Raw genomic sequence first — 23,443 nt, 5'->3', positions numbered from 1 at the left:
TGAGCTGAGAAGTGAAGTCCGCGTACAGTATTAATTATACCACTATAGCATGAGTACGGACGACGTTTCAGCCTCCAGCTGACCCCAGTTCAGGCGGGTAGCAGAGCGCATGCGCTACCGGACGGCTGGTAACCATGGCAACATTAACGGTCAACGTGATGAGCGTACGGCTGCTGGTAACCATGACGACATCAACAGTCAGAGTCACAGGTGAAGCGTCGAGTATTTACTGTTTCTCCCGCCGTAGAAAGTGAGTTAAAGTCATCAGAATGATCCCCCCGGCGGAGTCCCTGCTGAGGTACGACACCCCGGTCCTGCAGAGCAGAGCCGTGGACAGAACCGCGGACCGGAAGACCCCCAAGGTAGGACGGAGAGGAACCTGAACCAGAAAACCGCTCTGAAGCGGCTCAATAAACCGCTCTGACCGGCTCAACAAATCCCGATTCTGGGCTCATACATGTTTGAATAGGAGTAATTAAATGCAATTTTTTTGTTGCAATCAATTAATTTGTTTGTGTGTCTATCTTTGTATTTGTGTGCCTGTCTGTATTTGTGTGTGTGTGTGTGTGTGTGTGTGTGTGTGTGTGTGTGTGTGTGTGTGTGTGTGTGTGTGTGTGTGTGTGTGTGTGTGTGTGTGTAGGCACGGTCTCTGAAGCCCAGCCCCCAGCAGCCCCCCCTGTCCGGCCCGGTCCCCCCGCCCCCCCGATCCCCCGGGGCCGACGCCCCTAGACAGCAGACGGAGGAGGTCCTCAACGCCCTGCTGCCCCCCAGGTATACCCCACCCACTGGGTGACACCACCCACTGGGTATACACCCCACCCACTGGGTATACACCCCACCCACTGGGTGACACCACCCACTGGGTATACACCCCACCCACTGGGTATACACCCCACCCACTGGGTATACACCACCCACTGGGTGACACCAGCCACTGGGTGACCCCACCCACTGGGGGACACCACCCACTGGGTGACCCCACCCACTGGGTGACCCCACTAGTCATTGGGCTCCTATCTGGCCCCATGGTCACTAACAGAGTGAAGCTCCTTCTATAGTTGTATCCGCTTGTCTGATGTCAGCGTCCAGTGGCTCTAGGCGGCGCTGTAGGTCTGTGAGCTCCGCCTGCTGAGGTGCTGTGTGTCTGCAGGGAGTGGGCGGAGGCGGGCCAGCTGTGGGTGCAGCAGGTGTCGAGCACCCCCTGCACGCGCTCCGACGTGGTGCAGCTCACGGACCAGCTGGACGCGCTGCTGGGGCGGCGGCAGGCCCGCGAGACCGGCATCTGCCCCGTCCGCCGAGAGCTGTACGGACAGTGCTTTGGTGAGGACCGGCTGCTGGGGCCTGGAGGAGACCCCCGGACCCTGACTGGGGGTGGGCAGAGCCCACAGACCCTGACTGGGGGCTCTGTCCACATGAGCTACACCTGATATCTCAAAGTGATCCACAACGATGGGAGCGCTCCCTAGTGCTTCTAGATCACCAGGGCTCCATCACCCATCACAACCAGCCGCCCGTTGGTCCACTGGGTGATGGAGTCATACTGGGCCCTCTGTAGTAGAATCAAACAGCTGCCTCCTTACCCTGACCTCTGACCCTAAGACGAGCAGTTCCGTCAGGTGACCAGCAACTGTGACCTCTGACCCTCAGACGAGCTGATCCGTCAGGTGACCATCAACTGTGCGGAGCGCGGCGTCTTGCTTCTACGCATCCGCAACGAGATCCGCATGACGGTGGCGGCCTACCAGACGCTGTACGAGAGCAGCATGGCGTTCGGGGTCCGCAAGGCCCTGCAGGCCGAGCAGGGCAAGAGCGACATGGAGACACGGGTGAGAGAGAGAGAGAGGCAGAGAGAGAGAGAGAGAGGCAGAGAGAGAGAGAGAGAGAGAGAGAGGGAGAGAGAGAGGGATGCAGAATGAGAGGCAGAGAGAGAGAGAGGCAGAGAGAGAGAGAGAGAGAGAGAGGCAGAGAGAGAGAGAGAGGCAGAGAGAGAGAGAGAGAGAGGCAGAGAGAGAGAGAGAGGGAGGCAGAGAGAGAGGCAGAGAGAGAGAGAGAGAGGGAGAGAGAGAGAGAGGCAGAGAGAGAGAGAGAGACAGAGAGAGAGAGAGAGAGGCAGAGAGAGAGACAGAGAGAGTGAGAGAGGCAGAGAGTGAGTCAACTAGCACACACTGCAGAGAGCTAAAGGTCAGCTAGCGTCCAGTAGAGAGCTAGGGGTCAGCTAGCTGTCCAGTAGAGAGCTAGGGGTCAGCTAGCTGTCCAGTAGAGAGCTAGGGGTCAGCTAGCGTCCAGTAGAGAGCTAGGGGTCAGCTAGCGTCCAGTAGAGAGCTAGGGGTCAGCTAGCGTCCAGTAGAGAGCTAGGGGTCAGCTAGCGTCCAGTAGAGAGCTAGGGGTCAGCTAGCGTCCAGTAGAGAGCTAGGGGTCAGCTAGCTTCCAGTAGAGAGCTAGGGGTCAGCTAGCGTCCAGTAGAGAGCTAGGGGTCAGCTAGCGTCCAGTAGAGAGCTAGGGGTCAGCTAGCATCCAGTAGAGAGCTAGGGGTCAGCTAGCGTCCAGTAGAGAGCTAGGGGTCAGCTAGCGTCCAGTAGAGAGCTAGGGGTCAGCTAGCATCCAGTAGAGAGCTAGGGGTCAGCTAGCTTCCAGTAGAGAGCTAGGGGTCAGCTAGCGTCCAGTAGAGAGCTAGGGGTCAGCTAGTGTCCAGTACTGGTTGTAAGGACTGCCTTGGCCTATGGTGTTGATGGTTCCTGGTGTTATAGCTCATTGTTCTGTTGTGTTGATGGTTCCTGGTGTTATAGCTCATTGTTCTGTTGTGTTGATGGTTCCTGGTCTTGTAGCTCATTGGTCTGTTGATGGTTCCTGGTCTCTTTTGTTGATGGTTCCTTTTTTTTTTTGTTCATGGTTCCTGGTCTGTTGTGTTGATGTTCTTGTTGTGTTGATGGTTTTATTGGTCTGTTGTGTTGATGGTTCCCGACATGATGTGTTGATTCCTGTTGTGTAGATGATTCCTGGTCTTTAGCTCAGTGGTGTTGATGGCTCCTGGTCTGTTGATGGTTCCTGGTCTGTAGCTTAGTGGCCTGTTGATGGTTCCTGGTCTGTAGCTCAGTGGTCTGTTGATGGTTCCTGGTCTGTTGATGTTTCCTGGTCTGTAGCTCAGTGGTCTGTTGATGGTTCCTGGTCTGTAGCTCAGTGGTCTGTTGATGGTTCCTGGTCTGTAGCTCAGTGGTGTTGATGGTTCCTGGTCTGTAGCTCAGTGGCCTGTTGATGGTTCCGGGTCTGTTGATGGTTCCTGGTCTGTAGCTCAGTGGCCTGTTGATGGTTCCTGGTCTGTAGCTCAGTGGTGTTGATGGTTCCTGGTCTGTAGCTCAGTGGTGTTGATGGTTCCTGGTCTGTAGCTCAGTGGTCTGGTGATTGTTCCTGGTCTGTTGATGGCTCCTGGTCTGTAGCTCAGTGATCTGTTGATGGTTCCTGGTCTGTAGCTCAGTGGCCTGCTGATGGTTCCTGGTCTGTAGCTCAGTGGCCTGTTGATGGTTCCTGGTCTGTAGCTCAGTGGTGTTGATGGTTCCTGGTCTGTAGCTCAGTGGTCTGTTGATTGTTCCTGGTCTGTCGATGGCTCCTGGTCTGTTGATGGTTCCTGGTCTGTAGCTCAGTGGTCTGTTGATTGTTCCTGGTCTGTTGATGGTTCCTGGTCTGTAGCTCAGTGGCCTGTTGATGGTTCCTGGTCTGTAGCTCAGTTGATGGTTCCTGGTCTGTAGCTCAGTGGCCTGTTGATGGTTCCTGGTCTGTAGCTCAGTTGATGGTTCCTGGTCTGTAGCTCAGTGGTGTTGATGGTTCCTGGTCTGTTGATGGTTCCTGCCCTGTAGCTCAGTGGCCTGTTGATGGTTCCTGGTCTGTAGCTCAGTGCTCTGTTGATGGTTCCTGGTCTGTAGCTCAGTGGCCTGTTGATGGTTCCTGGTCTGTAGCTCAGTGGTGTTGATGGTTCCTGGTCTGTAGCTCAGTGGTCTGTTGATGGTTCCTGCCCTGTAGCTCAGTGGTCTGTTGATGGTTCCTGCCCTGTAGCTCAGTGGCCTGTTGATGGTTCCTGGTCTGTAGCTCAGTGGTCTGTTGATGGTTCCTGGTCTGTAGCTCAGTGGTCTGTTGATGGTTCCTGGTCTGTAGCTCAGGGAGCTGGAGCTGGAGAAGCAGGACTTGGAGCATCAGCTGAGCGAGCAGAAGGCCAGATGTGAGGCGGTGGAGAAGAGAGAGCTGGAGATCCGCCAGACCGAGGAGAGGAAGCACGGTGAGGAGATCCAGTTCCTCAAGAGGACCAACCAGCAGCTCAAGGTGACGCATGACCCCCTCCTTTCAACATTTACAACCACTTTATTTAAAATAGCTTTTTATTTGAAAGAGTAATGTAGTTTACATTGAAATGACAGGTTTTTTTATTTATTTTTTCCACGTTAGCATTTAAAGAATGTTCTCATTGCAGGCCCAGCTGGAAGTAACCATCACTCCAAAGAAATGAGATCCTCCGACACAAGACGCCTGACCTCATTTAAGGCCTGGACGCAGATTTATAAAAAACATTCAACACATTGTGGGTCTCTGGGTGTAAATATCTTTTTATCATCTTTTTACAGCACAAGTTATTGTTTTCTCTGAGACTTGAAAGGTTGTCGAGATGCCAGCGGGCGCGTGGGTCAGACATGTGTCTAGAGGTGGATTAATGAGTCCTTATCTGCCCCCTGAGGCTCCAACAGAAGGCTCTGGAGTGCACACTCCACTGAGCTGAAATGTGTCCTCCATCAGTCCACTTGATGGAGGACACATTTCACCTCCACACATTCCAAGTGTGCACTCAGGGAACCCATTAAACAAAAGGCTCAGCGAGCCACGCCCCCATCCCTCCACCAATGAGAGCTCCTCTTAGGACTCCTCCCTGTCAGTCCGCCAGCAGGCTGTGTGAAGGCCTGTTAGTGTCCACAGCGTTCCTCTAGCGCTTTGCCTTCTTGCCCTTCTTCCCCTCCAACACGGGCATCTTCTTGTCCCGGTTCTTGTTCTTGACGTTGTGCGTCTCGTAGTAACGCGCGCCCACCTTCAGCTTGCTCGCCCGCTCGGCTGCGCGTCTCTGGGAGAGAGAGAGAGAGAGAGTGGGAGGCGTCAGAGCAGGTTCCCTCCACGACCCCGCTGTCGCTACATTTACACTCTGTTGTATATTAGATTCACGTCCACCATGGTTTACAGACGAGGAGAAACAGGCCGTGATGAAGAGGAAGAGGTCACCTGTTTGGAGGTCATCTTGGCCACGGCCGGGGTTCCCTCCTCCCCCGCCCTCCTCTTCTTTGACCTCTCGATCACAGCTGGGAACAGGAGAGCACTGAGCGTTAACCAGGCTGATGCTGGGACATTCCCCAACGATAAAGACACTAGCAGGTGGTAGGGGTGGGGGGGATGTGTGTAGACCTACCTTTAATATGGGCTTGCTTCTCATCTTGTTTTGGTTTGTCGTCTGCTAACACTTTGCTTGACAGCCCCTTTGGAATCCTGTGCAGAGAGAGAGAGAACATTAGCGGCGCATCAAGGCCGCTGGAAGCTGGCGGCTGACTGGACTCCCGCCACACGGGGCTGCGCGCAGCCTGTGATGTAGCGGTGCACACCCTGCCAGGGCTGAGGCCCTTATTGAAGACAGGCCGTTGATTAGGCAGCACCGGCACCACATGGAGCCTCTCACAATAACACATCTCAGGGGCTCCTAGGGGCCAGAGAGGAGGGATAGGCCCTGGCTCCTAGAGGGATAGGCCCTGGCTCCTAGGGGCCACAGAGAGAGGAGGGATAGGCCCTGGCTCCTCGGGGCCACAGAGAGGAAGGAGGGATAGGCCCTGGCTCCTAGAGGGATAGGCCCTGGCTCCTCGGGGCCACAGAGAGGAAGGAGGGATAGGCCCTGGCTCCTAGAGGGATAGGCCCTGGCTGTGGGACGTACCGGATGGCAGAGAAGCGTTTGGACTTGGCGCGGTCCAGGAACTGCTTGTATTTTGCGATCTTCTCGTCCAGCTGACGGATCTTGTCGCTGGGGCCTTTGGTCACCCCTGCTGCCGCGGTGCTGGGCCCCCGCGCCTGTCCCCCTGCTGCAGCCTGCTCCTCCTGCTGCTGCTGCTCCTCCTCCTCCTCCTCCTCCTCCACGTCGGAGAAGTCGGAGGGGTCGAGGTCGTTCATCTCCACGGGGTCCAGGTCCTCGTCGTTGAACTCCGGCGCCACCGAGATCTTCCCAAAGTTCTGACGCACGCCGGCCAGAATCTTCTGGACCTGCTCCTTCTGCTTCTCCTTACATCTCTCCTGGGCCTCCTGCTCTGCGGGCATGGCCGCCACCTCCTCCTCCCCCTCCTGCTGCTGCTCCTGCTCCTCCTTCTCCTGCTGCTGCTGCTGCTGCTGCTGCTGCTGCTGCTGCTCCTCCTGCACCTGCACCTCAGCCCCAGGTGCAGCGGCCTCCTTCTCCTTGCCCTGCAGGAGTCACATCACATCCATGGTCAGGTCTCCCCCTTCCTTCTCTTTTAGCAGCTAGCGTCCATACTAATACAATAGTTGGTCGTTTTCCTGAATATTGATTGATTTCTAGGAGGCAGCACACAGCCGACACACCCAAAGGAAAGGATGAACGAATAACACGATGACCTTCTCAAAGTTCACATCACACAACATGGATGAAACACTAGCCTCCAGAACAACCCAAAGATAGACATGAAGAGGCCACGATGACGTCATCACGCAGTCACGATGACGCCGTCACACCATCACGATGAGGTCATAACACCATCACAATGAAACCATCACAACGTCACTATGACGCTGTCACACGTCACGATGACGCCATCAGCCCAGGCACAATAACGCTGTCACACGTCACGATGACGTCACTATGACGCCATGTCGCCATCACGACGCCGTCGCAACGTCACAATGACACCGTCACGATGACGCCGTCACAATGTCGCAATGATGGAATCACACCCTCACGATGACGTCCTCACACCGTCACGATGACGTCCTCACACCGTCACGATGACGTCATCCCTGCCATATGGTTCCACCGGTTCTCACCTCCGGGTCGTTATCGGGTCCTGGCGGTTTCACGAAGAACGGGATGCGTCCCCTCTGCCAATCGTTGAGCACCATCTTAGAGACCGTGACAATGTCTGGTTCTCCGCCCTGCAACACAACAGCCCTATGATCACATATCATGCTGCCACTCGGCTGCCTATTTAAATGCCACTGGGAGTCAAAGGAGAAATCCGGTGTCAAATGGATGGTTTATTACAAGGACATTTTATACACACAATACCATCAGTAGCTCAACCATCGATGCCATCTTGTTTTTAAGACTCGATAGGTAGTTTGGCGAACACGGAGCTTGCGTGTTGTTGACGGATGTCACAAGCTCTGTGTTCGTCAATCTACCTATCGAGTCTTAAAGACAAGATGGCGTCGACAGGTGAACTACGGATGGTATTGTGTGTGTAAAATGTCATTTTTAATATCAATCTGTCACTTACAAAGTTATCAATGCCTCCTTTTATATGTCAAGACCCTTATTATACTACCAAATAAGTGTAGGGCTACTTCTAGCCTTGTAAGTGGTTTAAAATAGCGATTTAGTTTTTTACCATGAGACATACCCCTATCTTTCTAAGTTAATAGCGTTTTGGTAGAATCGGCTGAAATCAGCCAACTTAAGAATGCGTCTATATGCACTTTTTTGCTGCCAAACGAACATTCCAACTCGTTATCATACCAATCCTATCCCAGATCCATTTTACCCCGGATTTCTCCTTTAAGGAGCCACTGGTTATTAAAAGCTGATTCTTAAAAAGCGAATGATTATTAACAACACTGTTTATCTATGATCGACTGGTTTATCTATGAGCTTGGGTCACTAACGAGCCACTGATTCTTAACGAGCTGATGGGAGACCATCTCCTGGGTCAGGGACAGAGCGTCTCCTGGTCAGGGACAGAGCGTCTCCTGGTCAGGGACAGAGCGTCTCCTGGTCAGGGACAGAGCGTCTCCTGGGTCAGGGACAGAGCGTCTCCTGGGTCAGGGACAGAGCGTCTCCTGGTCAGGGACAGAGCGTCTCCTGGGTCAGGGACAGAGCGTCTCCTGGGTCAGGGACAGAGCGTCTCCTGGTCAGGGACAGAGCGTCTCCTGGGTCAGGGACAGAGCGTCTCCTGGTCAGGGACAGAGCGTCTCCTGGTCAGGGACAGAGCGTCTCCTGGTCAGGGACAGAGCGTCTCCTGGTCAGGGACAGAGCGTCTCCTGGGTCAGGGACAGAGCGTCTCCTGGTCAGGGACAGAGCGTCTCCTGGTCAGGGACAGAGCGTCTCCTGGTCAGGGACAGAGCGTCTCCTGGTCAGGGACAGAGCGTCTCCTGGGTCAGGGACAGAGCGTCTCCTGGTCAGGGACAGAGCGTCTCCTGGGTCAGGGACAGAGCGTCTCCTGGTCAGGGACAGAGCGTCTCCTGGTCAGGGACAGAGCGTCTCCTGGTCAGGGACAGAGCGTCTCCTGGTCAGGGACAGAGCGTCTCCTGGTCAGGGACAGAGCGTCTCCTGGTCAGGGACAGAGCGTCTCCTGGTCAGGGACAGAGCGTCTCCTGGTCAGGGACAGAGCGTCTCCTGGTCAGGGACAGAGCGTCTCCTGGTCAGGGACAGAGCGTCTCCTGGTCAGGGACAGAGCGTCTCCTGGTCAGGGACAGAGCGTCTCCTGGTCAGGGACAGAGCGTCTCCTGGTCAGGGACAGAGCGCCTCCTGGGTGGGGGCCTTCAGATAGGGAGGTGATCTGCGGTAAAGCCCGGCCCCCTGCTGACCTTGTGCAGCTTCCCTGTGCGGAAGGCCAGTTTCTCCAGGAAGTCCTCTGGGGAGCTCCAGGTGGGGATGCGGTAGGTCTTCTGGATGTACTCAGGCTTGGCCCGCTCCAGGACGGCCGCGATGTGCTCCTCTGGGTGCTTGATCTTCTCCACTTGGACCTGAGGAGAACATGATGCAGGCGGTCAAATGGTTACCGACCTAGACTACAGAGCAGCTCAAAGAATAATAACAAGACGATCATTGTGGCTGAACTCACCACTCCCTTCAGGACGATGTCTGACTCGCTGTCCTCAGACGGGTACACCACGCCCGGGCAGTCGATGAGGAAGATACGGCGCATCAGAGTGATGTACTGCCACACCTAGAGAGACAAGACCGTAGAGAGACAAGACCCAGAGCATCAGGGTACTGCCACACCTAGAGAGACAAGACCGTAGAGAGACAAGACCCAGAGCATCAGGGTACTGCCACACCTAGAGAGACAAGACCGTAGAGAGACAAGACCCAGAGCATCAGGGTACTGCCACACCTAGAGAGACAAGACCGTAGAGAGACAAGACCGTAGAGAGACAAGACCCAGAGCATCAGGGTACTGCCACACCTAGAGAGACAAGACCGTAGAGAGACAAGACCCAGAGCATCAGGGTACTGCCACACCTAGAGAGACAAGACCGTAGAGAGACAAGACCGTAGAGAGACAAGACCCAGAGCATCAGGGTACTGCCACACCTAGAGACAAGACCGTAGAGAGACAAGACCCGGAGCATCAGGGTACTGCCACACCTAGAGAGACAAGACCGTAGAGAGACAAGACCCAGAGCATCAGGGTACTGCCACACCTAGAGAGACAAGACCGTAGAGAGACAAGACCCAGAGCATCAGGGTACTGCCACACCTAGAGACAAGACCGTAGAGAGACAAGACCCGGAGCATCAGGGTACTGCCACACCTAGAGAGACAAGACCGTAGAGAGACAAGACCCAGAGCATCAGGGTACTGCCACACCTAGAGAGACAAGACCGTAGAGAGACAAGACCCGGACATCAGAGTACTGCCACACCTAGAGAGACAAGACCGTAGAGAGACAAGACCCGGAGCATCAGAGTACTGCCACACCTAGAGAGACAAGACCATAGAGAGACAAGACCCAGAGCATCAGAGTGATGTACTGCCATACCTAGAGAGACAAGACCGTAGAGAGACAAGACCCGGAGCATCAGAGTACTGCCACACCTAGAGAGACAAGACCCAGAGCATCAGAGTACTGCCACACCTAGAGAGACAAGACCGTAGAGAGACAAGACACAGAGCATCAGAGTACTGCCACACCTAGAGAGACAAGACCGTAGAGAGACAAGACCCAGAGCATCAGAGTGATGTACTGCCACACCTAGAGAGACAAGACCGTAGAGAGACAAGACCCGGAACATCAGAGTACTGCCACACCTAGAGAGACAAGACCGTAGAGACAAGACCCAGAGCATCAGAGTACTGCCACACCTAGAGAGACAAGACCGTAGAGACAAGACACAGAGCATCAGAGTACTGCCACACCTAGAGAGACAAGACCGTAGAGAGACAAGACCCAGAGCATCAGAGTGATGTACTGCCACACCTAGAGAGACAAGACCGTAGAGAGACATGGGTGAGGGGGGGGTCTGTCTGTATATAGCTGGGTTGGGGGGGGGGGGGTCTGTCTATATAGCTGGAGATGGGGGGGGGTCTCTCTGTATATAGCTGGAGATGGGGGGGGGTCTCTCTGTATATAGCTGGAGATGGGGGGGGGTCGGGTCTGTCTGTATATAGCTGGGGATGGGGGGGGGGGAGGGCGGTACAGTACCTTGGTCTCCCCGGCGATGGGCGCCACGTTGCAGACCTTCTTCGACCTCAGGGTGTTGATGACGGAGCTCTTCCCCACGTTGGGGTAGCCGATGAACCCAACGCTGATCTGCTTCTTATCAGTGTGGAGCTGGGGGGGGAGGAGGAGATGCTCTACGTCAGTCTGCTGAAGTGGCTCCACTACTAATGTCTGGGCCCCCTACAGAGATCTACGTCAGCGGGTGGAGGTGGAGGGTGAGGCTCACCTTGCCGAACTGCCGGAGCAGCTGAATGAGGCAGCCTTTGCCGAAGGAGTTGGTGAGGCTGGCGTGGAAGGCCAGGGTGGGGTTAATGGCAGAGAGAATGGCCACCCAGCGTTTCTATAGCAACAACAAGGGTGGGGTTCATCGTCATGGATACACAACAACAAGGGCGGGGTTCATCATGATGGATACACAACAACAAGGGTGGGGTTCATGGTCATGGATACACAACAACAAGGGGGGGGTTCATGGTCATGGATACACAACAACAAGGGGGGGGTTCATGGTCATGGATAAACTGTGGCCTCCCCTACTGACGGTGTGTTGTACCCAGTACTCCAGTTCCTGTGCAGTACTGGGGGGCTAAACACCGGTCCTCATGGAATACTGTAGGGACCTTTTCACATACTCATCTAATAATGCAGAAACTGTTCAGTAAGGTTCAGGGTAACGTCAGCTCTGATTGGCTGGTCAGGAAAGGTCTTCAGAGGTGACCTACCGTGACCCAGGTTGGGATGAGGTCACACTTGTTGAGGACGAAGATGAGGTGTTTCCATGGCTTCTCCTTCTTCATGTACGTCTCGATACTCTGGGAGCGCGTGCCCATTGGGTCCCGGGCGTCCAGGACCTGGATCACCACGTCGGACGAGTCAATCACCTAGGGAACAGGACCCGCCAATCAATCACAGGACCCGCCAATCAATCACAGGACCCGCCAATCAATCACAGGACCCGCCAATCAATCACAGGACCCGCCAATCAATCACAGGACCCGCCAATCAATCACAGGACCCGCCAATCACTGGACCAGTCAATCCATCAGGTGTGTTAATGCGTGTGTGAAACAGTAGCAGTGATACCGTACCTTGTACAGCTCTCCCCAGATCCTCTTGGACTGGCCCTTCTTGAAGATCTCTTCGCGCACCTCCTCCCTGGAGAGACAGGATTCACTTCATCATCCCCATCCTCCTCTTCCTCATGACCGTCCCCCCCTGCTCGTGACTAGAGGGACCTGGTTTACAGAGCACTAGACTAGACTAGAGGGACCTGGTTTACAGAGCACTAGACTAAGGGGCCTGGTTTACAGAGCACAAGACTAAGGGGCCTGGTTTACAGAGCACTAGACTAGAGGGACCTGGTTTACAGAGCACTAGACTAGAGGGACCTGGTTTACAGAGCACTAGACTAGAGGGACCTGGTTTACAGAGCACTAGACTAGAGGGACCTGGTTTACAGAGCACTAGACTAGAGGGACCTGGTTTACAGAGCACTAGACTAGAGGGACCTGGTTTACAGAGCACTAGACTAGAGGGACCTGGTTTACAGAGCACTAGACTAGAGGGACCTGGTTTACAGAGCACTAGACTAGAGGGACCTGGTTTACAGAGCACTAGACTAGAGGGACCTGGTTTACAGAGCACTAGACTAGAGGGACCTGGTTTACAGAGCACTAGACTAGACTAGAGGGTCCTGGTTTACAGAGCACTAGACTAGAGGGACCTGGTTTACAGAGCACTAGACTAAAGGGACCTGGTTTACAGAGCACTAGACTAGACTAGAGGGACCTGGTTTACAGTGCACTAGACTAGAGGGACCTGGTTTACAGAGCACTAGACTAGAGGGACCTGGTTTACAGAGCACTAGACCTTACCGGACCCCTGAATCCTCGGTGACCAGGTCGCGGTCCTTGTCGGCGCTGTAGGAGAGGACGGAGGCCTCCGCCCGCACCACCAGGTCCTTGACGTCCTCCACCAGCAGGCTGGGCCTCTTCCTCTGGGCCCGCGGGCCGAAGGTGGTCTGGAAGCCCTCGGTGTCAAGGATGTGCACCTTGGAGTTCTGGAGGAGAGGAGGAGGAGGACGTTAGAGGGGGGAGGAGGAGGAGGAGGAGGTGGGGGAGGAGGAGGAGGACGTTAGAGGGGGGAGGAGGAGGACGTTAGAGGGGGGAGGAGGAGGACGTTAGAGGGGGGAGGAGGAGGAGGAGGAGGGAGGAGGAGGACGTTAGAGGGGGGAGGAGGAGGAGGAGGACGTTAGAGGGGGGAGGAGGAGGAGGAGGGAGGAGGGGGACGTTAGAGGGGGGAGGAGGAGGAGGAGGAGGACGTTAGAGGGGGGAGGAGGAGGACGTTAGAGGGGGGAGGAGGAGGAGGACGTTAGAGGGGGGAGGAGGAGGAGGACGTTAGAGGGGGGAGGAGGACGTTAGAGGGGGGAGGAGGAGGAGGACGTTAGAGGGGGGAGGAGGAGGAGGACGTTAGAGGGGGAGGACGTTAGAGGGGGAGGAGGGGGAGGACGTTAGAGGGGGGAGGAGGACGTTAGAGGGAGGAGGAGGAGGACGTTAGAGGGAGGACGTTAGAGGGGGAGGAGGGGGAGGACGTTAGAGGGGGGAGGAGGACGTTAGAGGGAGGAGGAGGAGGACGTTAGAGGGAGGAGGAGGAGGAGGAGGAGGACGTTAGAGGGGGGAGGAGGAGGACGTTAGAGGGAGGAGGAGGAGGAGGACGTTAGAGGGGGAGGAGGAGGACGTTAGAGGGAGGAGGAGGAGGAGGACGTTAGAGGGAGGAGGAGGAGGAGGACGTTAGAGGGAGGAGGAGGAGGACGTTAGAGGGGGAGGAGGAGGAGGACGTTAGAGGGAGGAGGAGGAGGTTAGAGGGAGGAGGAGGAGGAGGACGTTATAGGGAGGAGGAGGACGTTAGAGGGAGGAGGAGGAGGACGTTAGGAGGAGGAGGAGGAGGAGGAGGAGGTTAGAGGGAGGAGGAGGAGGACGTTAGAGGGAGGAGGAGGAGGACGTTAGGAGGAGGAGGAGGAGGAGGAGGAGGTTAGAGGGAGGAGGAGGAGGACGTTAGAGGGAGGAGGAGGAGGACGTTAGAGGGGGAGGAGGAGGAGGAGGAGGAGGACGTTAGAGGGAGGAGGAGGAGGACGTTAGAGGGAGGAGGAGGAGGACGTTAGAGGGAGGAGGAGGAGGACGTTAGAGGGGGAGGAGGAGGACGTTAGAGGGAGGAGGAGGACGTTAGAGGGAGGAGGAGGAGGAGGACGTTAGAGGGAGGAGGAGGAGGAGGTTAGAGGGAGGAGGAGGAGGACGTTAGAGGGAGGAGGAGGAGGACGTTAGAGGGGGGAGGAGGAGGACGTTAGAGGGGGGAGGAGGAGGACGTTAGAGGGGGGAGGAGGAGGACGTTAGAGGGGGGAGGAGGAGGACGTTAGAGGGGGAGGAGGAGGACGTTAGAGGGGGAGGAGGAGGACGTTAGAGGGGGAGGAGGAGGAGGACGTTAGAGGGAGGAGGAGGAGGACGTTAGAGGGAGGAGGAGGAGGACGTTAGAGGGAGGAGGAGGAGGACGTTAGAGGGAGGAGGGAGGAGGAGGAGGACGTTAGAGGGAGGAGGAGGAGGAGGAGGACGTTAGAGGGGGGAGGAGGAGGACGTTAGAGGGGGAGGAGGAGGAGGTTAGGAGGAGGAGGAGGACGTTAGAGGGGGAGGAGGAGGAGGACGTTAGAGGGGGGAGGAGGAGGACGTTAGAGAGGGAGGAGGAGGAGGTTAGGAGGAGGAGGAGGACGTTAGAGGGGGAGGAGGAGGAGGACGTTAGAGGGGGAGGAGGAGGACGTTAGAGGGGGAGGAGGAGGACGTTAGAGGGAGGAGGAGGAGGACGTTAGAGGGAGGAGGAGGAGGACGTTAGAGGGGGGAGGAGGAGGACGTTAGAGGGAGGAGGGAGGAGGAGGACGTTAGAGGGAGGAGGAGGACGTTAGAGGGGGAGGAGGAGGAGGACGTTAGAGGGAGGAGGAGGAGGACGTTAGAGGGAGGAGGAGGAGGACGTTAGAGGGGGAGGAGGAGGAGGTTAGGACACCAGCTGGGGAGAGGGAGAGGAAATCCTTGGCATTGTAAACAGACGTTATTCATGCTGATTCACTGGAGCAGTGTTTAAACCTCTACCATATCTACAGGGGTTCTTTTCTGTTATGGTAACAAATCAAGATCCTAACAACCGTATCTTCCAAGAAACCGGTTCTTGTTTGCAGAATATTAAAACATGCAGACAAAAAAATGCTAATTGTCTCCTCCTCAATAACCATGGGAACCGCAGCTGAGCTCTCCTGATACAAGCACAACCGTGATGGAATAGAACGCAATATGCAAAATAAATAAATAATTGTTACCGTTAATGACTGGAAATCAGTACAATTTCTATTTATCTTTCTTTTACAATTCAATAGTTCAATAAAGATGTTATAATGTAAATTCATTTTTAGGGAATATTACAAAACATAATACTTTTTTTTTAATCGCAATCGCCGGTCATTATCGGGAAAATAAGCGATCACAGAAATAGTCCTCCAAAGACGTTGACAACATCCTGTCTGCCAGAGAGGGATAAATTTAGTAATTTAAAATTATTTAATTTATCTTCAGTGTGCATTGGCCAATCTGATTTGTCTTGACACGATTGTGATTCAGCCTACGCATAGCATTAACGCAAACTCACAGCCAGACACAAGAACTCCTAATTCAAGAGCAGCTTTCTCTTTGATGTCATAGAAAAGAAAGATTAGAAAGAAAAGAAAACTGCAACCTATTTTTTTACATACTTCCATATCGTGTTGTACTGCAGGCTGCATTGATTATTGCATCGTTCATAGAACGTCATATTTGTGAAAAAAAAAAAGTTTTTCCTCTAATAAAATTAGATAAGTTAATCAATCTGTTGATGTCTTTAATGATCATCACAAAATAAGGAAGTGATTAGCCAACTCTGAGTAGCAAACTGAGATGCAGAGATATATTTTAGAAAAACACCCTTGGAAATGTAAATAAAAAACATTGTTGCCTTGAGATGCATTGCTAATCGTTTTAGAATCGAGTCGTTGACCTCATAATCGAATCGAGAGGTGCCAAGAGATTGTCCCCCCTAGCAGCAGCACAAGCTAGTGGCAACATACGGCCAGCTGAGCGACCCCTGACCCCATCAACACCGCCGGGCTCCTGGAGACAGGCAGCAGGAACACGATCCATCTCAAAGTATCAAGGAATGAACTCCTCGGTTACATCACTGGGATGGCCGCCCAACACCAGGCCTGCCCTCCCATTAGGACGCCAGGAATTCATTTTCAGACATTTAACGGCGGGTTTCAATAATCCCCGGGCGTACGAGAGCGATTACGAGGCCGTGCTGCCACGGAACCAATGAAGGATCTGGAATCCTCTGGAGAGCTCAGAGTTGGCACTCTCCACAGACAAGAAGATCTACCACCACAGAGTTTACAGCATCCAAGAACCCTCAAAACACCATCAACTGGAACATGCTGTCTCTGTGGACCTCCATCTCAGTCTGATGCACCCCCCCCCCTCCCTCTTATCCCCTCTCCCTTCCTCCCAACCACCAAAACAACTAAAGGACTTGGTGGGTGGGGGTGTATCTCCTGGGGTGGGGGTGTATCTCCTGGGGGTGGAGGTGTATCTCCTGGGGGTGGAGGTGTATCTCCTGGGGGTGGAGGTGTATCTCCTGGGGTGGGGGTGTATCTCCTGGGGTGGGGGTGTATCTCCTGGGGGTGGAGGTGTATCTCCTGGGGGTGGGGGTGTATCTCCTGGGGGTGGAGGTGTATCTCCTGGGGGTGGAGGTGTATCTCCTGGGGGTGGAGGTGTATCTCCTGGGGTGGGGGTGTATCTCCTGGGGGTGGAGGTGTATCCTGGGGGTGGAGGTGTATCCTGGGGGTGGAGGTGTATCTCCTGGGGGTGGAGGTGTATCTCCTGGGGTGGGGGTGTATCTCCTGGGGGTGGGGGTGTATCTCCTGGGGGTGGAGGTGTATCCTGGGGGTGGAGGTGTATGGGGTGGAGGTGTATCTCCTGGGGGTGGAGGTGTATCTCCTGGGGGTGGAGGTGTATCTCCTGGGGGTGGAGGTGTATCTCCTGGGGGTGGAGGTGTATCTCCTGGGGTGGGGGTGTATCTCCTGGGGGTGGAGGTGTATCTCCTGGGGGTGGAGGTGTATCTCCTGGGGGTGGAGGTGTATCTCCTGGGGGTGGAGGTGTATGGGGTGGAGGTGTATCTCCTGGGGTGGGGGTGTATCTCCTGGGGTGGGGGTGTATCTCCTGGGGGTGGAGGTGTATCCTGGGGGTGGAGGTGTATCTCCTGGGGGTGGAGGTGTATCTCCTGGGGTGGGGGTGTATCTCCTGGGGGTGGAGGTGTATCCTGGGGGTGGAGGTGTATCCTGGGGGTGGAGGTGTATGGGGGTGGAGGTGTATGGGGTGGAGGTGTATGGGGTGGAGGTGGTACTCACGTGGGCCTTGATGCGGTCGTGGAGAAGGGACATGGGCAGCTTGCTCCTCCTCATGATCACTCTGTACGGGTCCTTCTGCACGCGCCCCATCTCCTCCTGGAACTTCTGCAGGGACGACTGCTTGATGACCCGCGTGTTGGCTGGAGGCACGGAGGGTGAGAGGGTAAGATGGAGGCAGTACGCCCACCTCTGCTCATAGGCTACCAGGCGCTCCCTCTTCTCTAAAACCTCTCTCTCTCTCCCTCTCCATTAGAGACATAATAAGTAGGTTAGCGTGTTCTTTGAGACCATGATGAGTAACACCGGTACAGAACAGTCTCAGTGCGTACAGCACACACTAAACTACCGAGGGGGCAGAGAGCTGCTGGGACCAGTTCACCTTCAACTCATCACTGAATACCAACAGCTGTGTGCAGAACCAAACAACATCATCAACAGGCTGGAGAACAGCGGACACAACTCTATGAAACCCTCCATTCAACGACCACAACATGACAACAGGCTGAGGAGAGGACACAAGTCCTCATAAGTAAACATCTAAAAAGGTCCCCCGGCCCCCTGGTGGGAGGGATGGAGGGCCTGTACTACGAACCTCCATTAGAGGGTTAGCGAGGTATGTTGCGCTCACAGCCTGGGTTAGCTGGGACACGAAAGTCGCCCTCTTTTAGCGTCGCTGCATCACCATGGTGACTTATGCTGTCAACCCAACCTGGTCGGGAGCAGGTTATCAGCTACGTCTAACGGGTAAGATCGCCTTGCGCAGCTTCCTAGCCCCTCCTTTGACAACGCCGGCACCATTACTGGGTGTGTACTCAGAGTTTGCTACTCACTGGGTGACCTCGGCGCCTATCGTACAGGGGCTCTCTGACAGGGGGTCTTCGGGATCGATCCCTTGGCATTGCCTGGGAATATTCTTTATAAGATACAGGTTCTCATCAGAGGGTATTTGCTATTTGATCGTCCTTGTTGGACCTAATGTAGGCAATGCTTACTCTTGCGCATTGTGTCTCCGTAAGAGAGTGGAGGTAGCGCGTCAGTCTTGAATTTCTGCATGCAGGGTTCGTCTCCTAATTGATGCGCATTTATGTGAAGCTTAAATAATCCCAATTCTTACTTACTTACTTATTTCTTACGTAGGGTCTATTTAAAGTGAATTTCCTAAATTATAGAATAAGGCAGGTTGGCCATTGCTTATGCATTTTGAAAACTTCATCACTCCATTGGGATTAATGGCGAACAATTCTGCATTTGGCGGTTATTTTATGGACAATATGCAGAAACTTTTCACATACAAATTTACACTTTCGGGCGGCTCTCTTTTGCCATCATGCCTCCCTAGCCTTATTATGTGCAAATGTGTTAACCCTAGCTGTTATCTGAGTTATGAACTCCTCATAGGAGGTCCATATAGCTATCTGTTACTCTTGAGTGAAATAGACTGCTTGATCTAACCAGTTTGTAAAGGTAAGTAAAATGATGCGATAAACACCCCTTTCACGTGAACGCGCATTGAAACAAAGCGGAAAACCTCGACTAATCGAATCCTAAGTGAGTGTCGTAGTACCATTTTACTCGGATCGCGAGTGACGTCTCTGTCGTTACAGGTTTTCCCAAGAGAGGCTGGTTATGTTCAGCGAGGTTCGTAGTAGGGGGCACAGGTCTCTGAGGGATGGAGGTCAGCGACTCACCAAACCACTTGATGTTGGGCTCCACGCGGGCTACAGTCCCGGGGGTCACAGAGGACTGGAACGACAGGTTCCGGATCACCTTCCCTCTGTTGTCGCTGGAAGGGACACAAAACACAGTGAGACACACCACAGTGACACCCAACACAGTGAAACACACCACAGTGACAGACAGTGACACCCAACACAGTGAAACACACCACAGTGACAGACAATGACACCCAACACAGTGAAACACACCACAGTGACAGACAATGACACCCAACACAGTGAAACACACCACAGTGACAGACAATGACACCCAACACAGTGAAACACACCACAGTGACAGACAATGACACCCAACACAGTGAAACACACCACAGTGACAGACAATGACACCCAACAGTGAAACACACCACAGTGACAGACAATGACACCCAACACAGGGACACACACCACAGTGACACCCAACACAGTGAAACACACCACAGTGACAGACAATGACACCCAACAGTGAAACACACCACAGTGACAGACAATGACACCCAACACAGTGAAACACACCACAGTGACAGACAATGACACCCAACACAGTGAAACACACCACAGTGACAGACAATGACACCCAACACAGTGAAACACACCACAATGACACCCAACACAGTGAAACACACCACAGTGACACACAATGATACCCAACACAGTGAGACACACCACAGTGACACCCAACACAGTGAAACACACCACAGTGACAGACAATGACACCCAACACAGTGAAACACACCACAATGACACCCAACACAGTGAAACACACCACAGTGACAGACAATGACACCCAACACAGTGAAACACACCACAGTGACAGACAATGACACCCAACACAGTGAAACACACCACAGTGACAGACAATGACACCCAACACAGTGAAACACACCACAGTGACAGACAATGACACCCAACACAGTGAAACACACCACAATGACACCCAACACAGTGAAACACACCACAGTGACAGACAATGACACCCAACACAGTGAAACACACCACAATGACACCCAACACAGTGAAACACACCACAGTGACACACAATGATACCCAACACAGGGACACACACCACAGTGACACCCAACACAGTGAAACACACCACAGTGACACACAATGACACCCAACACAGTGAAACACACCACAGTGACACCCAACACAGTGAAACACACAATGATACCCAACACAGTGAGACACACCACAGTGACACCCAACACAGTGAAACACACCACAGTGACAGACAATGACACCCAACACAGGGACACACACCACAGTGAGACACAGCAGTGAGACACAATGACACCCAACACGGTGAAACACACCACAGTGACACACAACGACACCAAACGCAGTGAAACACACAACACAGTGAAACACACGACACCCAACGCAGTGAAACACACAACACAGTGACACACAACACAACGACCCCCAACACAACACAGTGACACACAACACAACACAGAGACACACAACACAGACACACTGAGTGCTCCCGACGTGTTCTGGGTGCAGGGCAGGCCGACCGGGGGGGGGGGCTCACCATCGCTGCTTCTGCCGGTACATGTTCAGCCTCTTGATGGTGGAGCGGTCCCGGAGGCTGGTGGCCCCCGCCTCCTTGGGCCGGTCTGGGTGGGACACAAACTGGTTTATATACTTGTATCCTCACATACTGGATTAAATACTGGCATCGTCCCATAGTGGTATCGTCACATACTGGGTTACATAGATTCGACCCGAGTTAGATTCCCGATCACTGCCGCTCAAACGGTCGAGGCAGCGCTGCTTAGCAACAACAACGCATCGTCTAAAGCGATACAGGTCCGCTAACCCGACCCCCGGGTGGAGGCGTGAGCTGTCTCCTCTCCACCCGGGTTGGAGCCGTCTCCCCGCGGGTGGAGCTGTGAGCTGTCTCTCCCGGATTGAGCTGGAGGTTAGCCGGACCTGCTAGCATTAGCCGAGTGTGTGTGACTGTGAGTGGGACGGCGCTCACCAGGGTTGGAGCTGGAGGTGGAGGTGTTGATGGAGCTGCGCCCCTTGAAGCGCGGCTTCACCATGGTGGAGCGGCGGGTGGATGCTGCGGTACCTGGGAAAACAGAAGGTTGCGGGTACGAGTCCTAAAGTCCGAGTTCTGTTGTTACACACTGCACACGTGTTCCTCGAGCGCTGCGTTAACCGGAAAGACGTCACTAAACGAGCGACGCCGAGACCAGCCAATCAGAGACCGGTACACCAGCCAATCGGAAAGCGATACAGCCTGAAGTCATGTGACTAATGTTATGTTTTTCATAACAATACTCGAATAATCAAAACGGCCCAAATATGATCTGATATGACCGACTTATTTACGCCATAAATAATTATACAAACGTTTATAGTTCCAAGAAAAACCTGCGTTACGTCCTCCTTCTACTGGGATGTGTGTATGTACAAAACCAATACAAAACCCTACTCCTCACCTACAAAGCTCTCCACAACCTAGCCCCCAGTTATCTCTGCGACCTCCTCCAAGAATACACTCCCTCCCGCTCCCTCCGCTCAACCTCTGCTGGACTACTATGTATCCCCACATCACGACTCACTACAATGGGTGCCCGGTCATTCAGCTGTTCAGCACCCAGGCTCTGGAACTCCCTCCCCCCACACATAAAACAGTCAGACACCATTACAACCTTCAAGTCACAACTCAAAACTCACCTGTTCAAACTCGCACACAACGTCTAACTGATCACTGTTTTGATTGTTTTGTTTTTTTGTTTTGTCTTGTTTTTGTTTTATTTATTTATTATTGCTTATGTTTATTTATTTATTTATTTATTTATTTTTTCCACAATGTCTTGTTTTTTTAAAAAATGTATGATGACTATATGCTCTGTAAGGTGACCTTTGGTGTCTTGAAAGGCGCCTCTAAATTAAATGTATTATTATTATTATTATTATTATTATGAAACTAAAAAATAAATATAGATTAAATAATGACGTGCCCAAAAATAACAAACAACTGAATTGATTTGGTAAATATTGATACCCTTTTTGCTTCGTTTTGTTGTGTATAATGAAAGGTATTCATGATGTTTAAACTTTATAAGGCTTTAGGGATTAAAATGTAAAGGCATTATATGCATACAGGCTACTTCTATAGAGTGGCGAAGTCACGCCTCTTCCGGTAGGGCTCATGGGACCTATGAGATCGAAAAATATGAATGGGTGTCAATGGAGAGAAAATAATTATTTTCTGGTCCCGGTCTTTATATGCCCTGGATTACACATATGTTGTTTGTGGATTTAAAGGATAATTTTTCATGCAAAGAGTTCGACCGTTTATTGTGCAATTGTTCAGATAAAGGCTGTAGAGAAAACACAACGAGAAAGACTACACGGCTCGTATGTGACGTCACGCTCCCTGCGACTGGCGTGGAGAAGACCGACAATCTTCCCATCGGCATAACTGAAACTCTGCACGTGCCCCGATTTATAATGGTTTTCACCTCTTTCGATGCTTTTATCCTCCCCTTGGAAAAAGCGGCGAAGTGGGGCAGAGAGATCGCCATCTCTGTGCCGAGTTCCAAGGGCGGGTGTGGTGACGTATATCATATGCGTCGAGAGCAGCGAAGAGCTGTAGTTCACAAAGCGGCCTCACATAAAACCTAAAATTATCAAACTTCTTCACGAACATTTTTAGTTTTCTTTGCATGAACAATTATCATTTAAATCCACAAACAACATATGTGTAATCCAGGGCATATAAAGACTGGGACCAGAAAATAATTATTTTCTCTCGTCACACCCCTTCCGGTAGGGCTCATGGGACCTATGAGATCGAAAAATATGAATGGGTGTCAATGGAACTACAGCTCTTCGCTGCTCTCGACGCATATGATATACGTCACCACATCCGCACTTGGAACTCGGCACAGAGATGGCACATAGAGATTGCACATAACTAAAACTCTCCACAGGCCCCAACTTATAGTGGTTTTCACCTCTTTCTATGCTTTTATCCTCGCCTTGGAAAAAAAGTGGTGAAGTGGAGCAGAGAGATCGCCATCTCTGTGCCGAGTTCCAAGTGCGGGTGTGGTGACGTATATCATATGCGTCGAGAGCAGCGAAGAGCTGTCGTTCACAAAGCGGCCTCACATAAAACCTAAAGTTATCAAACTTCTTCACGAATTTTTTTAGTTTTCTTTGCATGAAAAATCATTTAAATCCACAAACAACATATGTGTAATCCAGGGCATACAAAGACTGGGTCCAGAAAATAATTATTTTCTCTCCATTGACTCCCATTCATATTTTTCGATCTCATAGGTCTCTTCCCTACCGGAAGGGGCGTGACTTCGCCACTCCATAGGATATTAATATCCTACGTTTTCATATGTTATTATACTCACTGCAATCTCATCTAACATCTTACAACGACCATGTAACAGGTTTAATTGTAGCCTTGTATACTAGGCTAAAGAGGAGACGATCAATGTTATTATGGATTATGGGTTAAAAAATGTGCAGAGAACAGTCTGTTTTAGTTAGACAACTACACATTATCATAATAATATTAATATATTGATATATGTGTGTAG

General features: G+C 52.7%; 2 protein-coding genes across 3 annotated transcripts; one reads left to right on the top strand and one right to left on the bottom strand.

The window, feature by feature from the left end:
• Positions 1–26: 26 nt before the first annotated feature.
• Positions 27–4,566, top strand: dnali1 (dynein, axonemal, light intermediate chain 1). Its single transcript, XM_060053394.1, has 6 exons — positions 27–362; positions 641–771; positions 1,151–1,320; positions 1,648–1,826; positions 4,147–4,311; positions 4,460–4,566. Exons 1-6 carry the CDS (start codon positions 270–272, stop codon positions 4,493–4,495), a joined length of 774 nt encoding a protein of 257 aa, XP_059909377.1. The 5' UTR covers positions 27–269; the 3' UTR covers positions 4,496–4,566.
• gnl2 (G protein nucleolar 2) lies at positions 4,350–21,098 on the bottom strand. Of its 2 annotated transcripts, XR_009526058.1 has the most exons (17): positions 20,857–21,057; positions 20,407–20,491; positions 18,843–18,937; positions 17,155–17,294; positions 12,557–12,741; positions 11,771–11,837; positions 11,405–11,563; positions 10,909–11,022; positions 10,665–10,793; positions 9,081–9,185; positions 8,824–8,982; positions 7,066–7,173; positions 5,951–6,468; positions 5,438–5,514; positions 5,254–5,330; positions 4,814–5,098; positions 4,350–4,758 (listed from the first exon to the last, which is right to left on the bottom strand). XR_009526058.1 is itself a non-coding variant. In XM_060053360.1 (16 exons), the coding sequence occupies exons 1-16, from the start codon at positions 20,918–20,920 to the stop codon at positions 4,964–4,966; spliced, it is 2,217 nt and encodes a 738-aa protein (XP_059909343.1). In that variant the 5' UTR covers positions 20,921–21,098; the 3' UTR covers positions 4,350–4,963. The 2 variants fall into 2 exon arrangements, 1 of the variants encoding a protein (XP_059909343.1); XM_060053360.1 differs by having other exon boundaries at positions 4,350–5,098; positions 20,857–21,098.
• Between the last annotated feature and the right edge of the window lie 2,345 nt (positions 21,099–23,443).

Source organism: Gadus macrocephalus, chromosome 6 (genome assembly GCF_031168955.1).
Source record: "Gadus macrocephalus chromosome 6, ASM3116895v1".
Classification (NCBI taxonomy): Eukaryota; Metazoa; Chordata; class Actinopteri; order Gadiformes; family Gadidae; genus Gadus; species Gadus macrocephalus.
The sequence above is the reverse complement of the archived record's forward strand: the minus strand, read 5'-3'. Positions and strand labels throughout refer to the sequence as shown.

Excerpts from the sequence above, each read along its gene's own strand:
- dnali1 (XM_060053394.1), top strand. The coding sequence starts at position 270 with ATGATCCCCCCGGCGGAGTCCCTGCTGAGGTACGACACCCCGGTCCTG. Across the intron at positions 772-1,150 it reads AACGCCCTGCTGCCCCCCAG|GGAGTGGGCGGAGGCGGGCC; the intron begins GTATACCCCACC and ends GTGTGTCTGCAG. Across the intron at positions 1,827-4,146 it reads AGAGCGACATGGAGACACGG|CTCAGGGAGCTGGAGCTGGA; the intron begins GTGAGAGAGAGA and ends CCTGGTCTGTAG.
- gnl2 (XM_060053360.1), bottom strand. The coding sequence starts at position 20,920 with ATGGTGAAGCCGCGCTTCAAGGGGCGCAGCTCCATCAACACCTCCACC. Across the intron at positions 11,023-11,404 it reads TCATCCCAACCTGGGTCACG|AAACGCTGGGTGGCCATTCT; the intron begins GTAGGTCACCTC and ends TTGTTGCTATAG. Across the intron at positions 9,186-10,664 it reads CCATCGCCGGGGAGACCAAG|GTGTGGCAGTACATCACTCT; the intron begins GTACTGTACCGC and ends TTGTCTCTCTAG.